Source organism: Ruditapes philippinarum, unplaced genomic scaffold (genome assembly GCF_026571515.1).
Source record: "Ruditapes philippinarum isolate M1 unplaced genomic scaffold, ASM2657151v2 ctg1134_1_1_1_1, whole genome shotgun sequence".
Taxonomy (NCBI): Eukaryota; Metazoa; Mollusca; class Bivalvia; order Venerida; family Veneridae; genus Ruditapes; species Ruditapes philippinarum.
Genome location: NW_026855810.1, coordinates 49,088 through 69,847, shown reverse-complemented (window position 1 = coordinate 69,847; position 20,760 = coordinate 49,088). Strand labels below are relative to the sequence as shown.

General features: G+C 33.9%; 1 protein-coding gene across 1 annotated transcript in view; it reads left to right on the top strand.

Annotated features, from left to right (window-relative positions):
• LOC132744451 (stabilin-2-like) overlaps positions 1-20,760 on the top strand; it is a 299,749-nt gene that overhangs the window by 264,537 nt on the left and 14,452 nt on the right. Inside the window, exon 20 of the mRNA XM_060733166.1 lies at positions 17,824-18,007. Within this exon, the coding sequence (XP_060589149.1) occupies positions 17,824-18,007 (184 nt within the window). The remainder of the gene's footprint in view (positions 1-17,823; positions 18,008-20,760) is intronic.

Here is a 20,760-nt window from a genome sequence, read left to right as displayed (position 1 = left end):
ATACTTAGCATGAAACATGTTCTAATGGGTGTCTACCAAGTTTGTTAAAATAAAAGCCTTTCGGTCAAAATTGGCCCTGCCCCGGGGGTCATTGATTTTCCTTATATGTGTATAGCAAAAACTTAAAAATCTTCTTTGAAAAAACCCAAATAGCTAGAGTTTAGATATTAAGCATGAAACATCTTCTAGTGAGTGTCTACAAAGTTTGTTCAAATAAAAGCCCTGGGTTCAAAATTGGCCCCGCCCCAGGGGGTCATTGATTTTCCTTCTATGTGTATAGCAAAAACTTTAAAATCTTCTTTGAAAAAAACAAAATAGCTAGAGTTTAGATATTGAGCATGAAACATCTTCTTAAGTAAGTGTCTACAAAGTTTGTTCAAATAAAAGCCCTGGGGTCAAAACTGGCCCGCCCCAGGGGTGTCATTGTTTTTAACTATATGTGTATAGTAAAAAGTTAAATCAAAGCACTGCAAGCACTGAGGTATACATTGCTTGACAATATTTGTGTTATCAAGACCATGTGATTTTAATCTACAGAACTCAATAGATCTTCTGGTTACAGTCAATTCCGAACACAAATCTAGTCTTATTTCTTCTCAAGTTATTAATAGGACAAGAATAAGGTGTTGTTCCTACAGACTAGTGCTGTGTTTTTCCAGGCAAGACTATATGGTTTGCGAAACTGTACAGAAATCAGTTTGCAAAGACCTGTTTATTATCTGCAGTATACAATGCTGAAATAGTAAAATAGAGTCTTCAGTGTTTTTATCTATTCCTTTAAAAACAAGACCAACATGCGGGTTTGTAGTCTATAAAAATATGGTATTGAATCATTCAGCAAGACTTAAAAGTTAGGTGAACATTTTTGTTTACATGCAAAACACATTCACTGGAAAAAATGCACTCCATAGTGCAATTATTGATTCAAAATAAAAGCATTTGTACTTGACAAAATTTAGGCATCAAAGCCCTAAGCTCTAGCCTTGTACATTCTTAAATTTTTACTACAAGTACATAACGAAAATTAATGACTCCCTCCCCCAACCCTCGCACAAGGCAAATTTTATCCCAGGGCTAAAATTAAAACAATCTTGGTAGAGGTCGACTACACAATGTTTCATGCCAAATATCTTATCTCTAGTCTTTGTCAATTCAGAGGAGAATACTGATTAAGTTTTTTTTTCTATACATGTATATACATTTAAGGAAAGCCTAAGACACCCTGGTGCCTGGTAAATCTTGTACCTTCAGACAAGATTTTTTTAAAAGTTTTTACTATATACATACAATATAAGGAAAACCTAAGAAGACTCGTTGGCAGAGCCAATTTTGACCCCAGGGCTTAATTTGAACAATAGTGATAGAGGTCTACTACACGGGTTTCATGCCAAATATCAAACATCTAGCCTTTGTTAATCAAGAGGAGAATATTTTTTAAGTTTTTTTTTTTCTATACATGTTTATACATTTAAGGAAAACCTATGACACCCTGGTGCTATTTCACTTGGGGCAACATTTGAACAACTTTGGAAAAGGACGTACGTACTGATGATATTTATTTACCAAGTATCTAAACCTTCTGATAAAAAGATTTTTTAAAAAGTTTTTGCTATATACATATAAGGAAAACCCCAGGGATGAGGCTAATTTTGACCCTTGGGCTGTAATGTGAATAATCTTGGTAGAGGTTCACTACCATACATGCCATAATTTTTGGACAGCTTTCCGGGACACTTTTCATCGCGGCAATAATGGATGTGGCAGTTGTGGAAAAGGGGGGGGGGGGTGTCAATCGTATAACGTTATTAAATTAGGACAACTTTTCTCCTGAATTTTAATGATAAACAGTTAACTTACTAGTTTTATAAGTTGTCTTTTAGGTCGACATATTTATCATTTTAAAAGTATTTCTTTATTTAATTTATTATTCCCTAAAAGCAAGTAAGTTGTAAGTTATAAACCCGGTGAATGGGCGCAGCCATGTTGTTCACCCGTTATATCTTAAAGTCATGATAATTACGACATGTCAACGTAATGCAATTCTTCCAGTCATAAAACAAACACAGCAAGGTGATTTATTTGACACCTTTAATTTTTTTATTTGATAGATATATTTAACATTGTTTGTAGTAATTAGACTTTCGGCAAGTTAGCGATTGATCTAAAAATTAATGATTAATCGGGATTAACGATAATTGTTAAGGGCCGTAAACAATTAATTAACCCGACCATTAAATGCTGCCGAATTCAACAGAGAATGTTAATTGCCGATGCATGAAGAATCTATTGCCGAGGGGAATCGACAGTCGATAATTGGGGGGCTGTATATTGTAAACTTGTAAGTGTCAACGTTCCTGTGTATTATGTGTACCAGGTCAGATTATGTTTTACGATCTAGAGGTGAAATGTGCGAAATTTGATTTAAGAAAATTTATGAAAATTTTGCAAAATATCATGATTTTTTTTTCCGGGATCAAATCGATGCCCGGGACATCTCCGGGACAGACATCCGATTTCCGGGACAATCCCGGGCATCCGGGACGTTATGGCATGTATGTTCACTACCAAATGTTTCATGACAAATATCTAACCTCTAGCCTTTGTCAATTCAGAGGAGAAGATTTTAAGCTTTTACTACATACATATCAGGAAAATCTATGAACCCTTGCGCAGGGCTAATTTGACCCCCAGGGTATAATGTGAAAATCTTGTGAATGTCTACCAGACAATGCCTTATACAAAATATCTATGCTCTAGGCCTTATTAAAGTCTTTGAACAACTTTGGAAGCCCTTCACTTATGGAACAACCCTGTCAAGTTTGGTTGAAATTGGACAAGATGTTTTCAAAAGATGTTTACCATATTATGTATAAAACACACACACATGCATGCATGCATGCACACACACACAAAGAGGGGAATCGCTATATGCCAACGCAGCATCTACATTTTCATTCCAACAATATGAGGTATGCGGTACATGGTAAGGTCAACCAAGTGGATCTCATTGGAGCTAGGTGGGGAGGAGTGTGGGAATCCAAATATTAGTAAATCATGTTTTAAAGCATGTGGATTTTCTGAGTGCATCAGAAAGTATTTAAGCACTAAGTTGAAATTTATATGGCATAATGCACTTTATATGTGTTAATATGCTATATATCAATATTAAATACTCAATATCTTTTTTTTTATGTTAACTATAAACTTAAAGAATCAATACATTTCTTTTATAGTTTTTTGACAATCAATAAATATTTTACAATCCAATAGGAAAAAAATGATTCATGTAGTATTTTATTTAGCTAAATCCTTTCAAGCTATCATCATCGTGCACAATAAAACTTACTTGTAAGGAGTTAATTAAGGGCTTCTCCCCCTAATGCAAAAAAGGTCAAATTAAGAAATAGTACTGTTACAATGCCTTATCAAAAATAAAGTCACATATATAGACAATAATTAAATATTAAACAATATTGATTTAATAACAAATAAATCATTAATATATGCAGTCCAGCCAAATAATGAGCTGAAAATATTTATCAATATCAAAGAGTGAGAAAATAAAATGCAGCCTGACTAAAACTCAAACCAGAGACACTCAGAATACCATACCTCAACACTACCAAAAAAACCCAGAACCCGCTTGGAATACCATACAGCAGCTCTACAGCTTAAATATTTTCAGTCTCATAGTTTTATGCATTGACATAATCCCCAGCATATTTAAATTTTTCCTTTTTCTTTGGAACACTTAAGTAACAAAGTGAATTGACTTATGAATTCAGTTATGTACCATCATAAACAATATTGGACCCTAAAAGTAACAGGGTGAAAATATCACAGGGTGAGAAAAAATGTGCAGTTTGACCGGAAATCAAAAACCTGAATCAGAATATTATACATGTATGTGGGCTGTACTGACTCACTCAGCTGAGCTATCTAGCTGGCAATGTCAATAATCTATTATATATGGGCATAGAAGTCAAAGAAACATTCATTGATAATGACCCATTATTAAAAGTAAATCATATCAGAAACATCCCTTGAAAATGATATCATTTAATTTTTGATCCACAGTTATTACCACTACCTCCTAATGGGCCTAATCAAACTGAGTCTGCCGGAATTTTTATAATTTTGCTGTCTGTCAGACATGGCAATTTCTTATGGTTTTCATCTTTATCTCTATTTGAAGGGATGTAACTCATGTTTACTAAATAGTTTAATTGTTCTTATCTGTATATCTTAGTCATTACAGACTATTCTAGCTGTATATAAACATAAAAAAATTATTTTATATTAACAATCAGAACATAATAACATGAAAAATTTACCAGTTGGAGAAATTCATCAAATGGATGGAGGTCCAGGAAATGATGAATATGGATAGAAATATTTTTTTGACTGGCTTTATTTATCTTCTAGTTATTGTGGCAAGGAATTTTATAATTATTCAGTTAAACCTGGTTTTTTCAGTTTTTAAGATTTCATAATAAAAAGATCTTCAGGACTCTAAATAAATTCATATTTGTGGTATCAAGGGAAATTAAATTACTATTTGTGCTAAATCTGATCATAAACACCAATCTAAATATTTAGAATGTACCTGTAGGTGTTGAGTGTCATATTTTACTCTTCACTATTTCACTCTTAAGCATTTTTCTGCATATAAATTAAATGTATTCAATTGTTTTAACACGTAGATATACTGATTTACAGTAAGTTACAATCAAAGCCGTGATACCACCTTGATTTTTGTTAGTCCGTATACTTCAACAAGTGAACTTACTGCACATGTTGACCTATTCCACATTTAAAGTTTAGAGAAAATTGTCTTTCTTTGACTTTTCTTTACATATTTTCTGTTGATTGTATTGATCTCTGCACCTGTATCAATTGTGAAAATCAACTTCACAATCATTTTTGCTCTTTTTTTTTTTTGGCCTATTTTGACACATTGTAACCAAAATTTCATCTTCACTTGATGATTCTAAGTTCAATTTTGTGTTTTTTCTTACATCTTTTCTATTAAAATGATGTCTCCCACCACATCCCTCACATAATTTACCCCATGCCAGACACTTCTCTTTTCTAAAATCATGATTGTATCCACAATATTTACATTGTGATTGATTCTGATGTGGATGTTGTTGTTTCTTTACCACTGGTGGTTTATACTGACGCGGGTACCGGAATGAGAATTAGATGAATATGTCTTCTCAACTTTGTGGATTGGTTGATCATTTGTATTGCAAACTTCTTTCACATGCTTATTTGATTGTTCGTAAGCTCGGCATATTTTTTGATTGCCTTTTCAAAGTTCAGATTTTCTTCTTCTCTCAACAGCAGTTCTTGTTGTTTTCCGTTGCTGCTAAACACAATTTTATCTCTAAGCATTCTTTCTTTCTGTGTATCAAAATTACAAGACTCAACATGCTTTCAAAACTCTGTAAGAATACTGTTAAATGATGTATATTCATCTGGATTTGTTACCCAAAATATGTGTGATTCTAGCACTTCATTTTTTCTAGGATTGCAATAGCTTTCTATTTTGTCATATAATTTTTAGCTCACCTGTCACAAAGTGACAGGGTGACCTTTTGTGATCGCTTTTCGTCTGGCGTCCGTCCGGCGTCCGTCCGTCGTCCGTCCGTAAACTTTTACTTTAAATGACATCTCCTCATAAACCACCAAGCCAATTTCATCCAAACTTCACAGGAATGTTCCTTTGGTGGTCACCTTTAAAAAATTGTTCAAAGAATTTAATTCCATGCAGAACTCTGGTTGCCATGGCAACCGAAAGAAAAAACTTTAAATATCTTCTTTTAAAAAACCATAAGAGCTAGAGCTTAGATATTTGGCATGAAACATTTTCTAGTGAGTGTCTACCAAGTTTGTTCAAATAAAAGCCCTGGGGTCAAAATTGGCCCCGCCCCGGGGGGTCATTGATTTTCCCTATATGCATATAGTAAAAACTTAAGAAATCTTCTTTTAAAGAATCCAAAGAGCTAGAGCTAAGATATTTAGCATAAAACATGTTCTAATGGGTGTCTACCAAGTTTGTTCAAATAAAAGCCCTGGGGTCAAAATTGGCCCCGCCCCGGGGGGTCATTGATTTTCCCTATATGCATATAGTAAAAACTTAAAAAAATCTTCTTTTAAAGAACTCAAAGAGCTATGGCTAAGATATTTAGCATCAAACATGTTCTAATAGGTGTCTACCAAGTCTGTTCAAATAAAAGCCCTGGGGTCAAAATTGGCACCGCCCCGGGGGGTCATTGATTTTTCTATATGTGTATTGCAAAAATTTAAAAAATCTTCTTTGAAAAAACCCAAATAGCTAGAGTTAAGATATTAAGCATGAAACATCTTTTTAGTGAGTGTCTACAAAGTTTGTTCAAATAAAAGACCTGGGGTCAAAATTGGCCCTGCCCCGGGGGTCATTGATTTTCTCTTATATGTGTATAGCAAAAACTTAAAATCTTCTTTGAAAAAACCCAAATAGCTAGAGTTTTAGATATTAAGCATGAAACATCTTCTAGTAAGTGTCTACAAAGTTTGTTCAAATAAAAGCCCTGGGGTCAAAACTGGCCCAGCCCCAGGGGTGTCATTGTTTTTAACTATATGTGCATAGTAAAAACTTAAAAAAAATCTTCTTTCAAAAAGCCCAATGAGCTAGAGCTTAGATGTTTAGCATGAAACATCTTCTTATGGGTGTCTACCAAGTTTGTGCAAATAAAAGCCCTTGGGTTAAATTGGTCCTGCAACGTATGGGGGGGCTTATATACAGGTGAGCGACCTCAGGGCCATCATGGCCCTCTTGGGCCATCATGGCCCTCTTGTTTCACTTTCAGTTTATGTTCTGCATTTGCCCACGTAAATTGATAACTTTAGGTCCAGCACAGTGTAATAGGATATTTAGTTCGAATAATATTGAGTACGTATCTTCAAATTGAATAATATTGAGTACGAATCTTCCCCTTCCCGAAAATGGTTTTTGGGCAATATATTTCACTAAAGTGGCAGAAATACTTCACACTGCAGGTGTGCAACAAATAATTGCATACTCCTTCGATGCCACTATGTTGATAGGGTTCTTTTATATGCAATTATATGACAATACGTTTTTAGAACGTAAACTTTCCATTCATACAGACGCTTACAATGTTACATACCACTAAATAAGACATATATATCTGTATATGCTCATATTCTAAAACAGTTTGAAATAGAAAAAAATATGCAAGTGTATATTTTAAAGTAAATAAGGTTTACTTGTTTGATTTATTATTATTATTATAATATTTATTTTGGATGTTGGACATATTTTTATACAGAGTCTGTCGTAAATTATTCATTCTTGCACGCGCATGCGTGGATACGAAGTTTGAAGCGTAGGCTTACACAATGCTTTTATGAATGAAATAGTAATTTTCATATTTTTTGCTTTCATGTTTAGAAATGTTTCTTTAAACTGAAAGTGCATAGTTTTGAACTTTCAAAGCTTATTGACCACTATGCAAACAATATTTTGATAAAAAGTGATCTTAATGTGACAATCCTGCAAAATGAAGATCTACTTTTATAGAGCTTAGATGTTTAGCATGAAACATCTTATGGGTGTCTACCAAGTCAAAGTTTGTTCAAATAAAAGCCCTTGGGTTAAAATTGGCCCTGCCAGGGGGGGGGGGGGCTATATACAGGTGAGCGACCTCAGGGCCATCGTGGCCCTCTCGTTTTCAAATTGGTTGCCTCTCGGATATGTAAGAATAAAACTTTGGCAGTCCCCTGATGTTTTCTATAAATAGTTATTGAAGAGGTCCTCAGTAATTCTGCTCAAACAGCCTCTGTGACCAGATTTGATATTAATTCATTTAAATATAATATATATAGGTGCGCATACATTATTATTTTCATACATCATTTATTATCTTTGAAAGTTAAAACAAAATTGACAGATTCATTTGAAACTGAATGCATCGGAAGCTTTATATCAAGAATTTTGTGTGGGGTTTAAATGTCAAATTAATTATAAATAGGAAACAATTTGCTCAGAAATAAATCTTATCAAAAACTACGAAGTCTAAAAGATATTTTGTGTATCTCTTACTTCTGTAATGCTCGTTTTAGTTTCCAAGTCATGCCTAAATAATCTGCATAAGTCACGAAAGGTAAATGTTGTGGAAAACATCATTTGGAAATTTGATTACTTGGATGGAAATTTTACTGCGAAGTAAACACTAGCTCTAGTACGATGGTACTTAAATGTTATTTTGTGACGTAAATGATTTTACTTCCTTTAAATTTTCTTATGTTCCATTAATTTTGTTCTTAAAGCCTGCTGGGAGCAACTGAATTATTCTAGCTAATTGCAACTAGTCCAGACCAAGATGGTTTTTGCACTGGTTGATTTTTGTACCAAGATGGTCTGCATTGATGGTATAGTACTAAGATGGTTAAGTCTGCACTAGTTGCTATAGTGCCAAGTCGGTCTGCACTAGTTGCTTTAGTATCAAGTTGGTCTGCACTAGTTGCTTTAGTACCAAGTTGGTTTGCACTAGTTGCTTTAGTACCAAAATGGTTTGCACTAGTTGCTTTAGTACCAAAATGGTTTGCACTAGTTGCTTTAGTACCAAGTTGGTCTGCACTAGTTGCTTTAGTACCAAGTTGGTCTGCACAAGTTGCTTTAGTACCAAGTTGGTCTGCACTAGTTGCTTTAGTACCAAAATGGTCTGCACTAGTTGCTTTAGTACCAAGTTGGTCTGCACTAGTTGCTTTAGTACCAAGTTGGTCTGCACAAGTTTCTTTAGTACCAAGTTGGTTTGCACAATTTGCTTTAGTACCAAAATGGTTTGCACTAGTTGCTTTAGTACCAAAATGGTTTGCACTGATGCTTTAGTACCAAGTTGGTCTGCACAAGTTGCTTTAGTACCAAGTTGGTCTGCACAAGTTGCTTTAGTACCAAAATGGTTTGCACTGATGCTTTAGTACCAAGTTGGCCTGCACTAGTTGCTTTAGTACCAAATGGGTTGCACTGATGCTTTAGTACCAAGTTGGTCTGCACAAGTTGCTTTAGTACCAAGTTGGTCTGCACTAGTTGCTTTAGTACCAAAATGGTCTGCACTAGTTGCTTTAGTACCAAGTTGGTCTGCACTAGTTGCTTTAGTACCAAAATTGTTTGCACTAGTTGCTTTAGTACCAAGATTGTTTGCACAATTTGCTTTAGTACCATGTTGGTTTGCACAATTTGCTTTAGTACCAAGTTGGTTTGCACTAGTTGCTTTAGTGCCGAAGTTAGTCTTCACTAGTTGATTTAAGTACCAAGTTGGTCTGCACTAGTTGCTTTAGTACCAAAATGGTTTGCACTAGTTGCTTTAGTGCCAAGATGGTCTTCACAAGTTGATTTAGTACCAAGTTGGTTTGCACAATTTACTTTAGTACCCAGTTGGTCTGCACTAGTTGCTTTAGTACCAAAATAGTTTGCACTAGTTGCTTTAGTGCCAAGATGGTCTTCACAAGTTGATTTAGTACCCAGTTGGTCTGCACTAGTTGCTTTAGTACCAAAATAGTTTGCACTAGTTGCTTTAGTGCCAAGATGGTCTTCACAAGTTGATTTAGTACCAAGTTGGTCTGCACTAGTTGCTTTAGTACCAAGTTGGTTTGCACAATTTGCTTTAGTACCAAGTTGGTCTGCACTAGTTGCTTTAGTACCAAAATAGTTTGCACTAGTTGCTTTAGTGCCAAGATGGTCTTCACAAGTTGATTTAGTACCAAGTTGGTCTGCACTAGTTGCTTTAGTACCAAGTTGGTTTGCACTAGTTGCTTTAGTACCAAAATTGTTTGCACTAGTTGATTTAGTACCAAGATTGTTTGCACTGATGCTTTAGTACTAAGTAGGTTTGCACAATTTGCTTTAGTACCATGTTGGTTTGCACAATTTGCTTTAGTACCAAGTTGCTTTGCACTAGTTGCTTTAGTACCAAGTTGGTTTGCACTGATGCTTTAGTACTAAGTTGGTTTGCACAATTTGCTTTAGTACCATGTTGGTTTGCACAATTTGCTTTAGTACCAAGTTGGTTTGCACTAGTTGCTTTAGTACCAAAATGGTTTGCACTAGTTGCTTTAGTGCCAAGATGGTCTTCACAAGTTGATTTAGTACCAAGTACTGCACTAGTTGCTTTAGTACCAAGTTGGTTTTGCACAATTTGCTTTAGTACTAAGTTGGTCTGCCTAGTTGCTCTTTACCAAAATAAGTTTGCATTAGTTGCTTTTAGTACCAAGTTGGTCTTCACAAGTTGATTTAGTAGTATCCACTAGTTGGCTTTAGTTCAAAGTTGGTTTGCACAATTTGCTTTAGTACCAAGATGGTCTGCACTAGTTGCTTTAGTACCAAAATAGTTTGCACTAGTTGCTTTAGTGCCAAGATGGTCTTCACAAGTTGATTTAGTACCAAGTTGGTCTGCACTAGTTGCTTTAGTACCAAGTTGGTTTGCACAATTTGCTTTAGTACCAAGATGGTCTGCACTAGTTGCTTTAGTACCAAAATAGTTTGCACTAGTTGCTTTAGTGCCAAGATGGTCTTCACAAGTTGCTTTAGTACCAAGTTGGTTTGCACTAGTTGCTTTAGTACCAAAATAGTTTGCACAATTTGCTTTAGTACCAAGTTGGTTTACAATAGTTGCTTTAGTACCAAGTTTGTCTGCACAAGTTGCTTTTAGTACCAAGATGGTTTACAATAGTCAATCTAGTATACCAAAATGGTCTGCAGTAGTCACTCTAGTACTAGTCACTCTGGTCTGGTCAGTATAGTACCATGTTGGTATAATGCTGCGTTTGCTGTAGTACTTTATTTTAAAAAGAGGACAAATTGTTTTGTGGTGGGTTATGGAAGCCTTTGGTAACATTAAGTTTACTAGAAATATCATCCTATTTTCATGAATAAAATTAATTCTTGCTTGTTTTCTTATTATAAAGTTCTGGTCTGAGTTCAAATTTTATTTCCAGTTTCATGTAGTGCTTAAAAATAAAAAGATTTAACTTTTAAGATTATAAAATATATGTATTTTTTATTGACATCTTGAATTATTCAAAACCCCATGTATTTGTAAATATATATTATGGTTTTATGATGTATGCCGATGTTAGATTAAGAGTAAATGGGGCTAAGCTTTCAAAAAATTCAGATGAAGTGATATAAACACACTAAATAAATATGATATAAGAATTTATGAATGTATGATACAATCTTAATTTCCGAGAATTTTATCAAATTTTTCATATTTGAGGAGTTTTTTGGTGCCTATTTGTCTGATACAGTGGGAAAAAAGTGAAAATATTTACTTGTTTATACTGACCAGTCATAATCTGGAATGTTGAGAATGTAAATTATATTTTGAAATCAACTCTTAACTGACATCTTGTCATTTTAAAGCTGCATGCCACCAGATAAGCTGAAAATATTTTTAAAAAATCAAACTTGAGAAAATTGTACTTAGATTTTAAAGGCCCATTATATCCCAGAAAAGATTTTATTTTGATTAATGCAAGAGCTTTTTTTTTTAGTTCTTTTCTAGTTACCAAAATGTTACTCATTGGTCAATTAGCTGGACTATCTTTTTCTTCTGTTGCTTTTGCCATTTAGTATATGGTTATAGTGATTTATAATTATTATAAATATAATAATTTATAATGATAATAAATAGTTTCACATTTAGCAATACTTTTCTCTGTGAATATTTTCTTCACAATAATATTTTACTTTTAAATACATTTTTCATGAAAATTAGCATGAATCTGGAGGCTGTGATGCTGCTTTATTTTGCAACCTTTGTTATTGTCAGATGTATTATCATGAATTTGATTATTACTCAAAATAATATGTGTGTGACTTGCTCTGTTCTGAGGGATATTCAAGCAAGTCTGAGGGATATAAGAAAGCAAATGTCTTGCTGCTGACATTGAAAATTTACTGTCAGTTTGGTTGTGTAAGTCTATGGTGTTATGGTTGAGCGACTATATCCACCTTCATATTCTCTTAGTCAAACATCTGACAACTCAGACAAGGAATTGGTTCTTTTGGCCCAGTTGTCAAGGGCATTGTTTCTTATATACGCTTGTTAGTAACATAGGAGAACCCGAGTTTGAATCTAAGGCGTAAGGAGATCTTATGTAATGGCCATTTGCATCTTTTTGTTAAGCCCTAAAATTGATTCTGGCTGTAATTCCCACTTATTAGCACTTTGGGTACAATTGTATTACATTATTTGTTAACCTGTTGATTACAGGCTACTGATTCTACCAATGCTACCAGTGCCAACCAACATCAAGTGTCATCATGGTCTGCACTGTTCTCTATTCAGTCATTTAAAATTTGTGAAATTTTCTCTAAAATCATGAATGGTTTTGTCCAGATAAAAAAGAAGGACAAGTCTGTTCAAAATATATAGCAAAGGTTAAATATAAGACATAATAATTATGTCTAAAGATATATTTTAAATAAAAGACGTGATATTTTTGTGTCTATTAATATATTTTAAACAAGATCTGCCTCCAGAAAAAAATTTAAACATTTCAATTTGGTTGTAATGGAATAAACTGCTCTGTAATTGAATTTTCTTATATCATTAGAGGTTAGAAGTAAGTTGGGTGTGTTTATGATTCATGGTTGAGCTTATCTTGTAATGTAAATTGTTTTTAAAGTGAGCTTTTCTATGAAATGATCTATTCTCTTAGATTACAAAGCCTTTACTCACTGTGTTATATTTATTTATGAAATGCTTTGATTATAATATATAACATGAATATATATAATTATAGATAAAGTCAAGTATTTTTCTTAGCTTTGTTTACCTGCTGGGTAACACTCATAATAAATTCAATTTATATATTAAGAAGTAGCTTTGTATAATAGTATTTTAATGGTTTAGAATATTTTTAGCTCAACTTTTTAAAGAAAATTTAGAGAAGATATTGTCATGACCTACTGAATGGCAGTGCTTGTCTGTCAGGTTTTTACACCAATTTCAACTCAATTTTTTGTCATATCTTGACATACATCGATCCAGCCAACCAGCTTTCCTTTCCAGTGACAAATTTAATGAGTTCATAATAAACTCATTGTTCAACATCAGTTGTTATGGGGAAATAAGGCCTTGTTCAAGGATTGAACCAGCAACCCTGGATTATGAATCTGATTTTCTCCCTATTGAGCTAAATGCATGGGCTGCACATGGTTTACTTTGGGTTTAAGTTTGCATTAACTTCAATACTTAAACTAAGCTATTACATTGAAACCTTATTTGTGGATGGGCCCTGATGCCTTCTTCTTGCCTTGCTCATTTTCATCTAAAAAAAAAAATCAAAGTCACTAGGACCTATAATAAATGTTAGCATAAAACTGACCACTTAAACAAAATTCATTGTAAAACTTAGTATGTAGATGATACTCATTTTAGGTCAAAAGGTCAAGGTCACAATGATCAATGTTATTTTTTTTGGATCAAGTTTTTACTTAAAATTATGACATTGAAACCTTATATGTTGATGCATTGTGATAACTTAACCTGCCTTGCCCATATTTTGATCATAGGTCAATATGACCTTTAATTCAAATGATCTTTTTCTTTAGAAAATTGGAACTCAGAGAAATGGAGCATGTTGCTCCTTGGACAGCCTTTGTTGAAATAACTAGTAAAAATTGCAAGATGACTTTCTTTAAAATTTAAATTCAACATAAATCAGCTAGCTTATTTACTTAAAATTGAAAATTTTCAAAAGATGATATTTTGATACAATACTTTTAACCAGGTTTTATACAAAAACTTAAGCTGAAGTTGGCTGGCGGACAGGCATCAAATTTTGGTTTCCGCTCAATAACTTGAGTTTGCTTTGGCCTATTGACACCAAACTTTGTGTATGGGAAGCTTATATCAAGAGACAGCTTGCTTGGGATTGCTACCCAGGTGTCAGTGGTTAAGGTTACTGTTACTAAAAATAGAAATTCAGTTTCAGCTCAATAACTTGAGTTTGTTTTGGCATATAGATTTCAAACTTGGTGTATGGGTGGCTTATATTAAATGGCAGCTTGGGATTGCTACCCAAGTGTCTTTGTTAAAAATAGAAATTAAGTTTCCGCTCAATAACTTGAGTTTGCTTTGGCCTATTGACACCAAACTTGGTGTATATGAGGTAGCTTATATCAAAAGGCAGCTTGGGATTGCTATCCAGGTGTCTGTGATTAAGGTCAAGGTCACTGTTACTAAAAATAGAAAATTAGTTTCCGCTCTATAATTTGAGTTTGCTTTGGCCTATTGACACCAAACTTTGTGTATGGGAAGCTTATATCAAGAGACAGCTTGCTTGGGATTGCTACCCAGGTGTCAGTGGTTAAGGTTACTGTTACTAAAAATAGAAATTCAGTTTCAGCTCAATAACTTGAGTTTGTTTTGGCATATAGACTTCAAACTTGGTGTATGGGTGGCTTATATTAAATGGCAGCTTGGGATTGCTACCCAAGTGTCTTTGTTAAAAATAGAAATTAAGTTTCTGCTCAATAACTTGAGTTTGCTTTGGCCTATTGACACTAAACTTGGTGTATTATGAGGTAGCCTATATCAAAAGGCAGCTTGGGATTGCTACCCAGACGTGTGTGATCAAGGTCTAGGCCACTGTTGCTAAAAATAGAAATTTAATTTCCACATAATCACTTCAGTTTGCTTTGACCTATTGACACCAAACTTGGTGTGTTTGTAGTTTATATCAAAGATTGCTACCCAGGTGTCTGTGATCAAGGTCACCAAATTTGGTGTGTGGGTAGCTTATGTCAGAACGCAACAAGATGTCTGTGATCAATGTCAATTTTGCCTACCCAGGTTACTATGATTAAGGTCAATGTCACTTAATTGCTAAAGTTGGACATTCAGTTTCTGCTCAATAACTTGAGTTAGTTGTTACCTATTGACACCAAATTTGGTGTGTGGGTAGCTTATGTCAGAACGCAACAAGATGTCTGTGATCAATGTCAATTTTGCTAAAGATAGAAATTCAGTCTCTGCATAATGTCTTGAGTTTGCTTAGACCTATTGACACAAGATTTAGTATGAGGGTAGCTTATATCAAGACGCAACTTGGGATTGCTAACCAGGTGTCTGTGAACACGGTCAATGTCATTGTTGGTTAAAAACGAAATTCTGCTTTCACATATGACTTGAGTTTGCTTTGACCATTTGACTGTGGCAACTTGGGATTGCCACTTAGATATCTGGGAGCAATGTCAAGGTCATTTGCTTAGAATATAATTTTTAACTTCTGCTCAATAACTTCAGTGCACTTTGATCTATTGATTCCTGTCACATCAAAACTCAGTCATTGAAAATCTGGTTTCGTCATATTGCGGTGCTTCTTGTTTTTTGGGGTTTTTTTGTTTTTTTTATTTGCAAAATTAGAAGTGATCTGAGTTAAAAGCATTTCAATACCTTTCATTTTGGGCCATTTTGAACAATTAAAATGATTATTTTTGAAAAAGAGAGTGAGCAAATAAACACAAGTTATTACTGATTGAGACTTCATGTTAAAAAAAATCTCAGTACCTTTAATGTTTAATGGTCAATAAAACTTCAGCTTAAAATAAAAATAAAATAAAAAGTAAATGAATAAAAAATGTAAACACTTAAGAATTTTGGAAATATTCCTGCCCTATTAATCTTTGGAATCTTAAATGAAGTTACATAAAATTTCTGTCAGAGTTTTCATCCTCCCTATAAATATACGAATCCATCATTCTTCCCTTATCTATAAAAATGACTTGCATAGAAGCCAGTAAAATAAAGGCGTTCCTTGTTTCACAATTTGTTCAATTTTCACAGCAATGGAATATCATATATATTAAAACTGATCTACGTCATTGGCCAAAGATTAAAAACTACGATTTTAAACTTTTTTTTGGAACTTTCTCCAAAATATTGTTAAGAAATGTTATAATTTCATGAGAAAGTAACATTTTAAACAGATATTAGATTGTTGAATGGGTTTTTCATGATATTTTGTTTCGACATTGATAAATGCGTAGTTTGGAATTAAAATCAACTTGATAAAGATGCCAGCACTATGACCTAAATTGATTTTAGGCTTTCAAATTTCATAAAATATTTCTGATACCAAGAATATCCTGTTACATATCTCCCCCCATCTCCCCCTCCTCCAATTCCATAATCTCCCTAAAACTTACAAAATTTATTGCAAAACTGCATGATTGTTTTATTTTAGCTCACCTGAGCACAAAGTGAGCTTTTGTGATGGCAGTGTGTCCAATGTTCAATGTTTGTTGTTATCTAAAAATTTCTTTCCTTAACCTTGGTGGATTTGACATAACTTCACAGGAATGATCCTTTAAGGTGATTCTGTACAAAAGTTATAATGGTTCCAGCCTGGTGCAATAGTAGGTCACAGGAGCTAAAAATAGACTTGAAATTAAACATTAGATCTTAAAATCTTCTTCTGCTCTGAGCTTAGATATTTTGCTTATGGCATCACTGTGTGGTCCTCAAATATTTTCATATATAATTTATTGTATATCATGCCTCTCAGGTCAAATTGGGTATATCCATTTATAAAGACTTGTTTAGAAAAAATAGATTTAAATATTCTTTAATGTGTTAAACTGTTATGCAAATGGCTTAGATATTGGAATATTCCATTGCCTAGTGAACATTTACAAAAATTATTAAAGTTATGTCCCTTGGGTCAAAAATGGTCCGGCCCTTGGGGGTCACTTAATATACATTGACTTGTATAGTAAAAATGTCTTAAAAGTCTTCCTTTAAAATAGTACAATGCCTAGAGCTTTGATGTTTTGCATGTAGCGCACCTTGTCCTCTACAAAAGTTACATAAGTCATGCCCCAGGGTTCTCATAGTCTTGTATATGAAAATAATCTAAGAAAGTACAATGACCAGAGCTTGGATGCTTTGCATGTAGCTTCAACTGGTGATCCTAAACAAAAGTAATGTAAATAAATTATGCCCTTTGGATTAAAATTGGACTTGCCCTGGGGTCACTTAGGTTGTATACCTATGTTGAAAAATGCTTTTGTTTTCTCCTCAGAAATAACAGTGCCCAGAGCTTTGATGTTTGGCATGTTTCATTGGCTATTTGACCTCTACAAAAGGTATTTAGTCATGCCCCTGTGGAATAAAAAAACACCCTTGGGGTCACAATATAGAGGTTGACTTTATAGTTTAAATTGTCTTTAAAAAGTTGTATCTTAAATAACAATGCACAGAGCATGTAGCATCACTTTGTGGTCCTCTAAAAAATTCCCTGGCGTCCAAATTGGTTCCACCTGTGGGCAAAGAACATTGGGTATATTAATTTTGTCTTGCAACCTTTTGTACCAGAATCTCCTAATATTTTAAATTGCTCAGCTCTGTTAAAAAATTGACAAACCAAAGTGACCTTAATACTGACTTTAGCATTAAAGACTAAAAACTCTGACCTTTTCTAGCAGTGAATTTTAGGTGAGCGATCCAGGGTCCATCTTGGCCCTCTTGGTATAAAGTTGTTTTTTGTTGTCATTTTTTTATTATAAAGATTTATGTTATTTATCCTTGAAACATGATCAGGTCTTTTTTGTTTGTATTTTAAGTTATGATGCTAGTTTTGGCAGCAATTTGGTATGTCTTTATTACATGCAGCCAGAGATCTAAACAAACAATTGAGAGGCCAGCTGCAGTAATTATTCTTAGATTTCATTTTATTATTATTTTTGTTGGATTTTAACTAAAGAAAGCTGAGACACTTAAGATAGAACATTTTATGTATTTTCAGAATGCACATGTATGCAAGATATGTGTGATTCGGGACTCCATGGTAACGGTAAATGTAGATATCCATGTTTCCCGCCAATGATTGGTGAAAACTGTGACATACAAGCAGCCATATGTAATGATGATCTTCACCATTGCCACGCCCATGCCATGTGTATATGGATTGAGAAAGATCTCAAATTTAGGTAAGATATAACTTTACAGTAATAATGAATAATAATAAAGAATAATAAAAATTGAAGGGTAATTATTCAATTATTATTTAGAGAGGAAGAAAATACAGATCAAGCATATAAATATGGCAATTGACCTGTATAATATTGCAGGTTTAAACATTTATTTAAGCTCCCTTGCGAAACTTATATTAATCTCTTTTCTTCCGGGTCCGTTTTCTGGAACAAACCAGTATTGGTATCACAGTAAGAAATATAATTGGGACCTGATTAGGGCTTGAACCAATGATCCCTGGGTTGAGAGGCAGACATCTTCACCACTAGGCCACCACTCCCCTTTATAAGATTGTTACCAGTAATTCTGCATGAAGTGATAGTTTCCATTATGAAATGATTGCCTAAACTTGGTTGTATTTTTGCATCTTAGCCAAAATCTTTAAAAGCCAAAACGTGCATACATTCTGTGGTTTTGAGTTAAGAAAGCTCAGTCTTGGACTCTTGGTTTAAACAATATTTTTTTTTTTCCATATTTACAAACAAAATTACAATACATAAATTGCATCCAGGATTGAGTAGAAAGTTTAAAGCTTATATGAAACTGTCTCCTGATCACAGTCACGCCAGCCTTATTATAATAAGCCTTATATTATAATACAATTCAATGTGAACCACGTCTTGCAATTACAAACACCTGCTTCTTCCATTCACTGCATGAACCTTTCTTGGGTGCCACTGTATACATGTATATAACTTGAACCTTTCTTAACAAAACAGGAAATAGATTTGCTTATACACTGTGGATATGTCATGCCTTTTCTTGATGTTATGGATTTTCATTAAAAAATTTCACTCTTAAGATAAAACAGCAAGTTCGAACTTTTTTACACCATTACCTTTCATTACAAGAATGTTGAATATACTTTTATGTCTTCTTTTATAGAAAATAGAAATGTTAGAGAAAATCTGTTGACACTGTATAATGATGTTTGAATTACGACAGAAATTTACAAGAAACTCACATGGAATGGTTTTAGTATGGAGAACAGTATGGACTTCATGTTACCATACATTATAATTGTTACTCAATGGTAGTGTTCATCTTTCAATGTGGAAAATACAATTCATCATTTTGAGGGAAAGTTTCAAAATTTGTACTGGCTGAATAGTGAACAGTGGCAGATCTGTGGCCCTTGTGGCAAAGGTTTACCTTTGCGAGTTAAAGATTGAACAAATTGCAGATTAAACACCCTGGGTGATCATAAGAGGTGACAAAACATCACTTTGAACTATGCATCTCTTAGCTCCAGCAGGTGAGATGGTTTTGCCCCTGGTGTTACTTTTAGTTTGAACCCCCAAGATTAAATAGAATAATCTTTCCTGCTTTTTAATGGTGCCATATTTGACCTAAACTGTTTTTGTGCACCGTAAAACAAAAACAAACAAAAAATCCAGCAGGCTAAAGGTTTATGATGCCATTACATGTTTAAATCCCCATTTGTTTTCAGAGTTATTGTACCCCCCAAATTAAGTTAGTAGTCACTCAGTGGTCAGTCGGTCCAGCAGTCCATTGCATTTTCCTTTTTAACTTGAAGACTAATGGTTGGAATTCAATACAACTTCATACAATGGTCAAGCACATTGAGAGGAAGTGAAGTGCACATAAACCATAACTCTTTCTTGACTCATTTAAGAGTTTTTGCCCTTTGTTACTTTTTATTGTCCAGTGCATAACTTGAAAATTAATGGTTGGAATTCAATGAAACTTTATACAATGGTCAAGGGCAGTGAGATGAAGTGCAGTGCACAAAAACTCTAACTCTATTTGGACAAATTACAGTTATTGCCCTTTGTTCCTTTTTTTTGGTCCAGTGCATAACTTGAAAACTAGTAGTTGGAATTCAATACAACTTCATACAATGGTCAAGCGCAATGAGAGGAAGTGCAGTGTACAATAACCATAACTCCATCTTCAGTATTTGTAGAGTAATTGCCTTTGTTCCTTTTCCTTGTCAGGTGCATAACTTAAAAATTAATGTTTAGAATTTAATGCAACTTCATACAATGGTCAAGCGCAATGAGAGGAAGTGCAGTGCTTAAGAAGCGTTACTCTTCTTTCTGGACTTAGTACAGAGTAATTTAATAAAACTTCATCAATGGTCATGAACCACATGGAAGGAAATGCAACATACAAGAACCACCAGTCCACAACTCCACAACCATAACTTCATTTCAATTCTTTTACAAGGTATTCTGTTACTAGTAACTTCCTCATTTCCGAAGCAGTCTTGCGTGGGTAATAATCACATTTAGTGATAGTTCTAGTTATAATTATTTCCATCACAAAAATAATAACAAAATATTTACAGATTAATTTAGTCATAAAATGATACAGAATTCAAATATCCTTGTTTCCAATTATAGTTACTCAGTCTTTTAAGTTAATCAGTACATTGTATATAGTATTAAGAATTATTGTCAAAGTTTACATACGAGTATTCTAGCAGGGAGAGTTTTTGAAGCCTGTCCATAATGCGTCAGAAGCAACTCCATATAAAGGCCATGTTGTGACTTCTAGAGAATATGATTTTGAGTATGATTAGTAACCAGTGATGAGTATTGTACTTATAATTATATACTCATCCATCAATTCTAGCGTTTTGAATGCATTTTTTAACATGCATTGTTATGCCCCCGCCATATAATGGCAAGGGCATATAGTGTTACCCTGTTCCGTCATTCCGTCCTTCCATCATCATCAGTTTCCG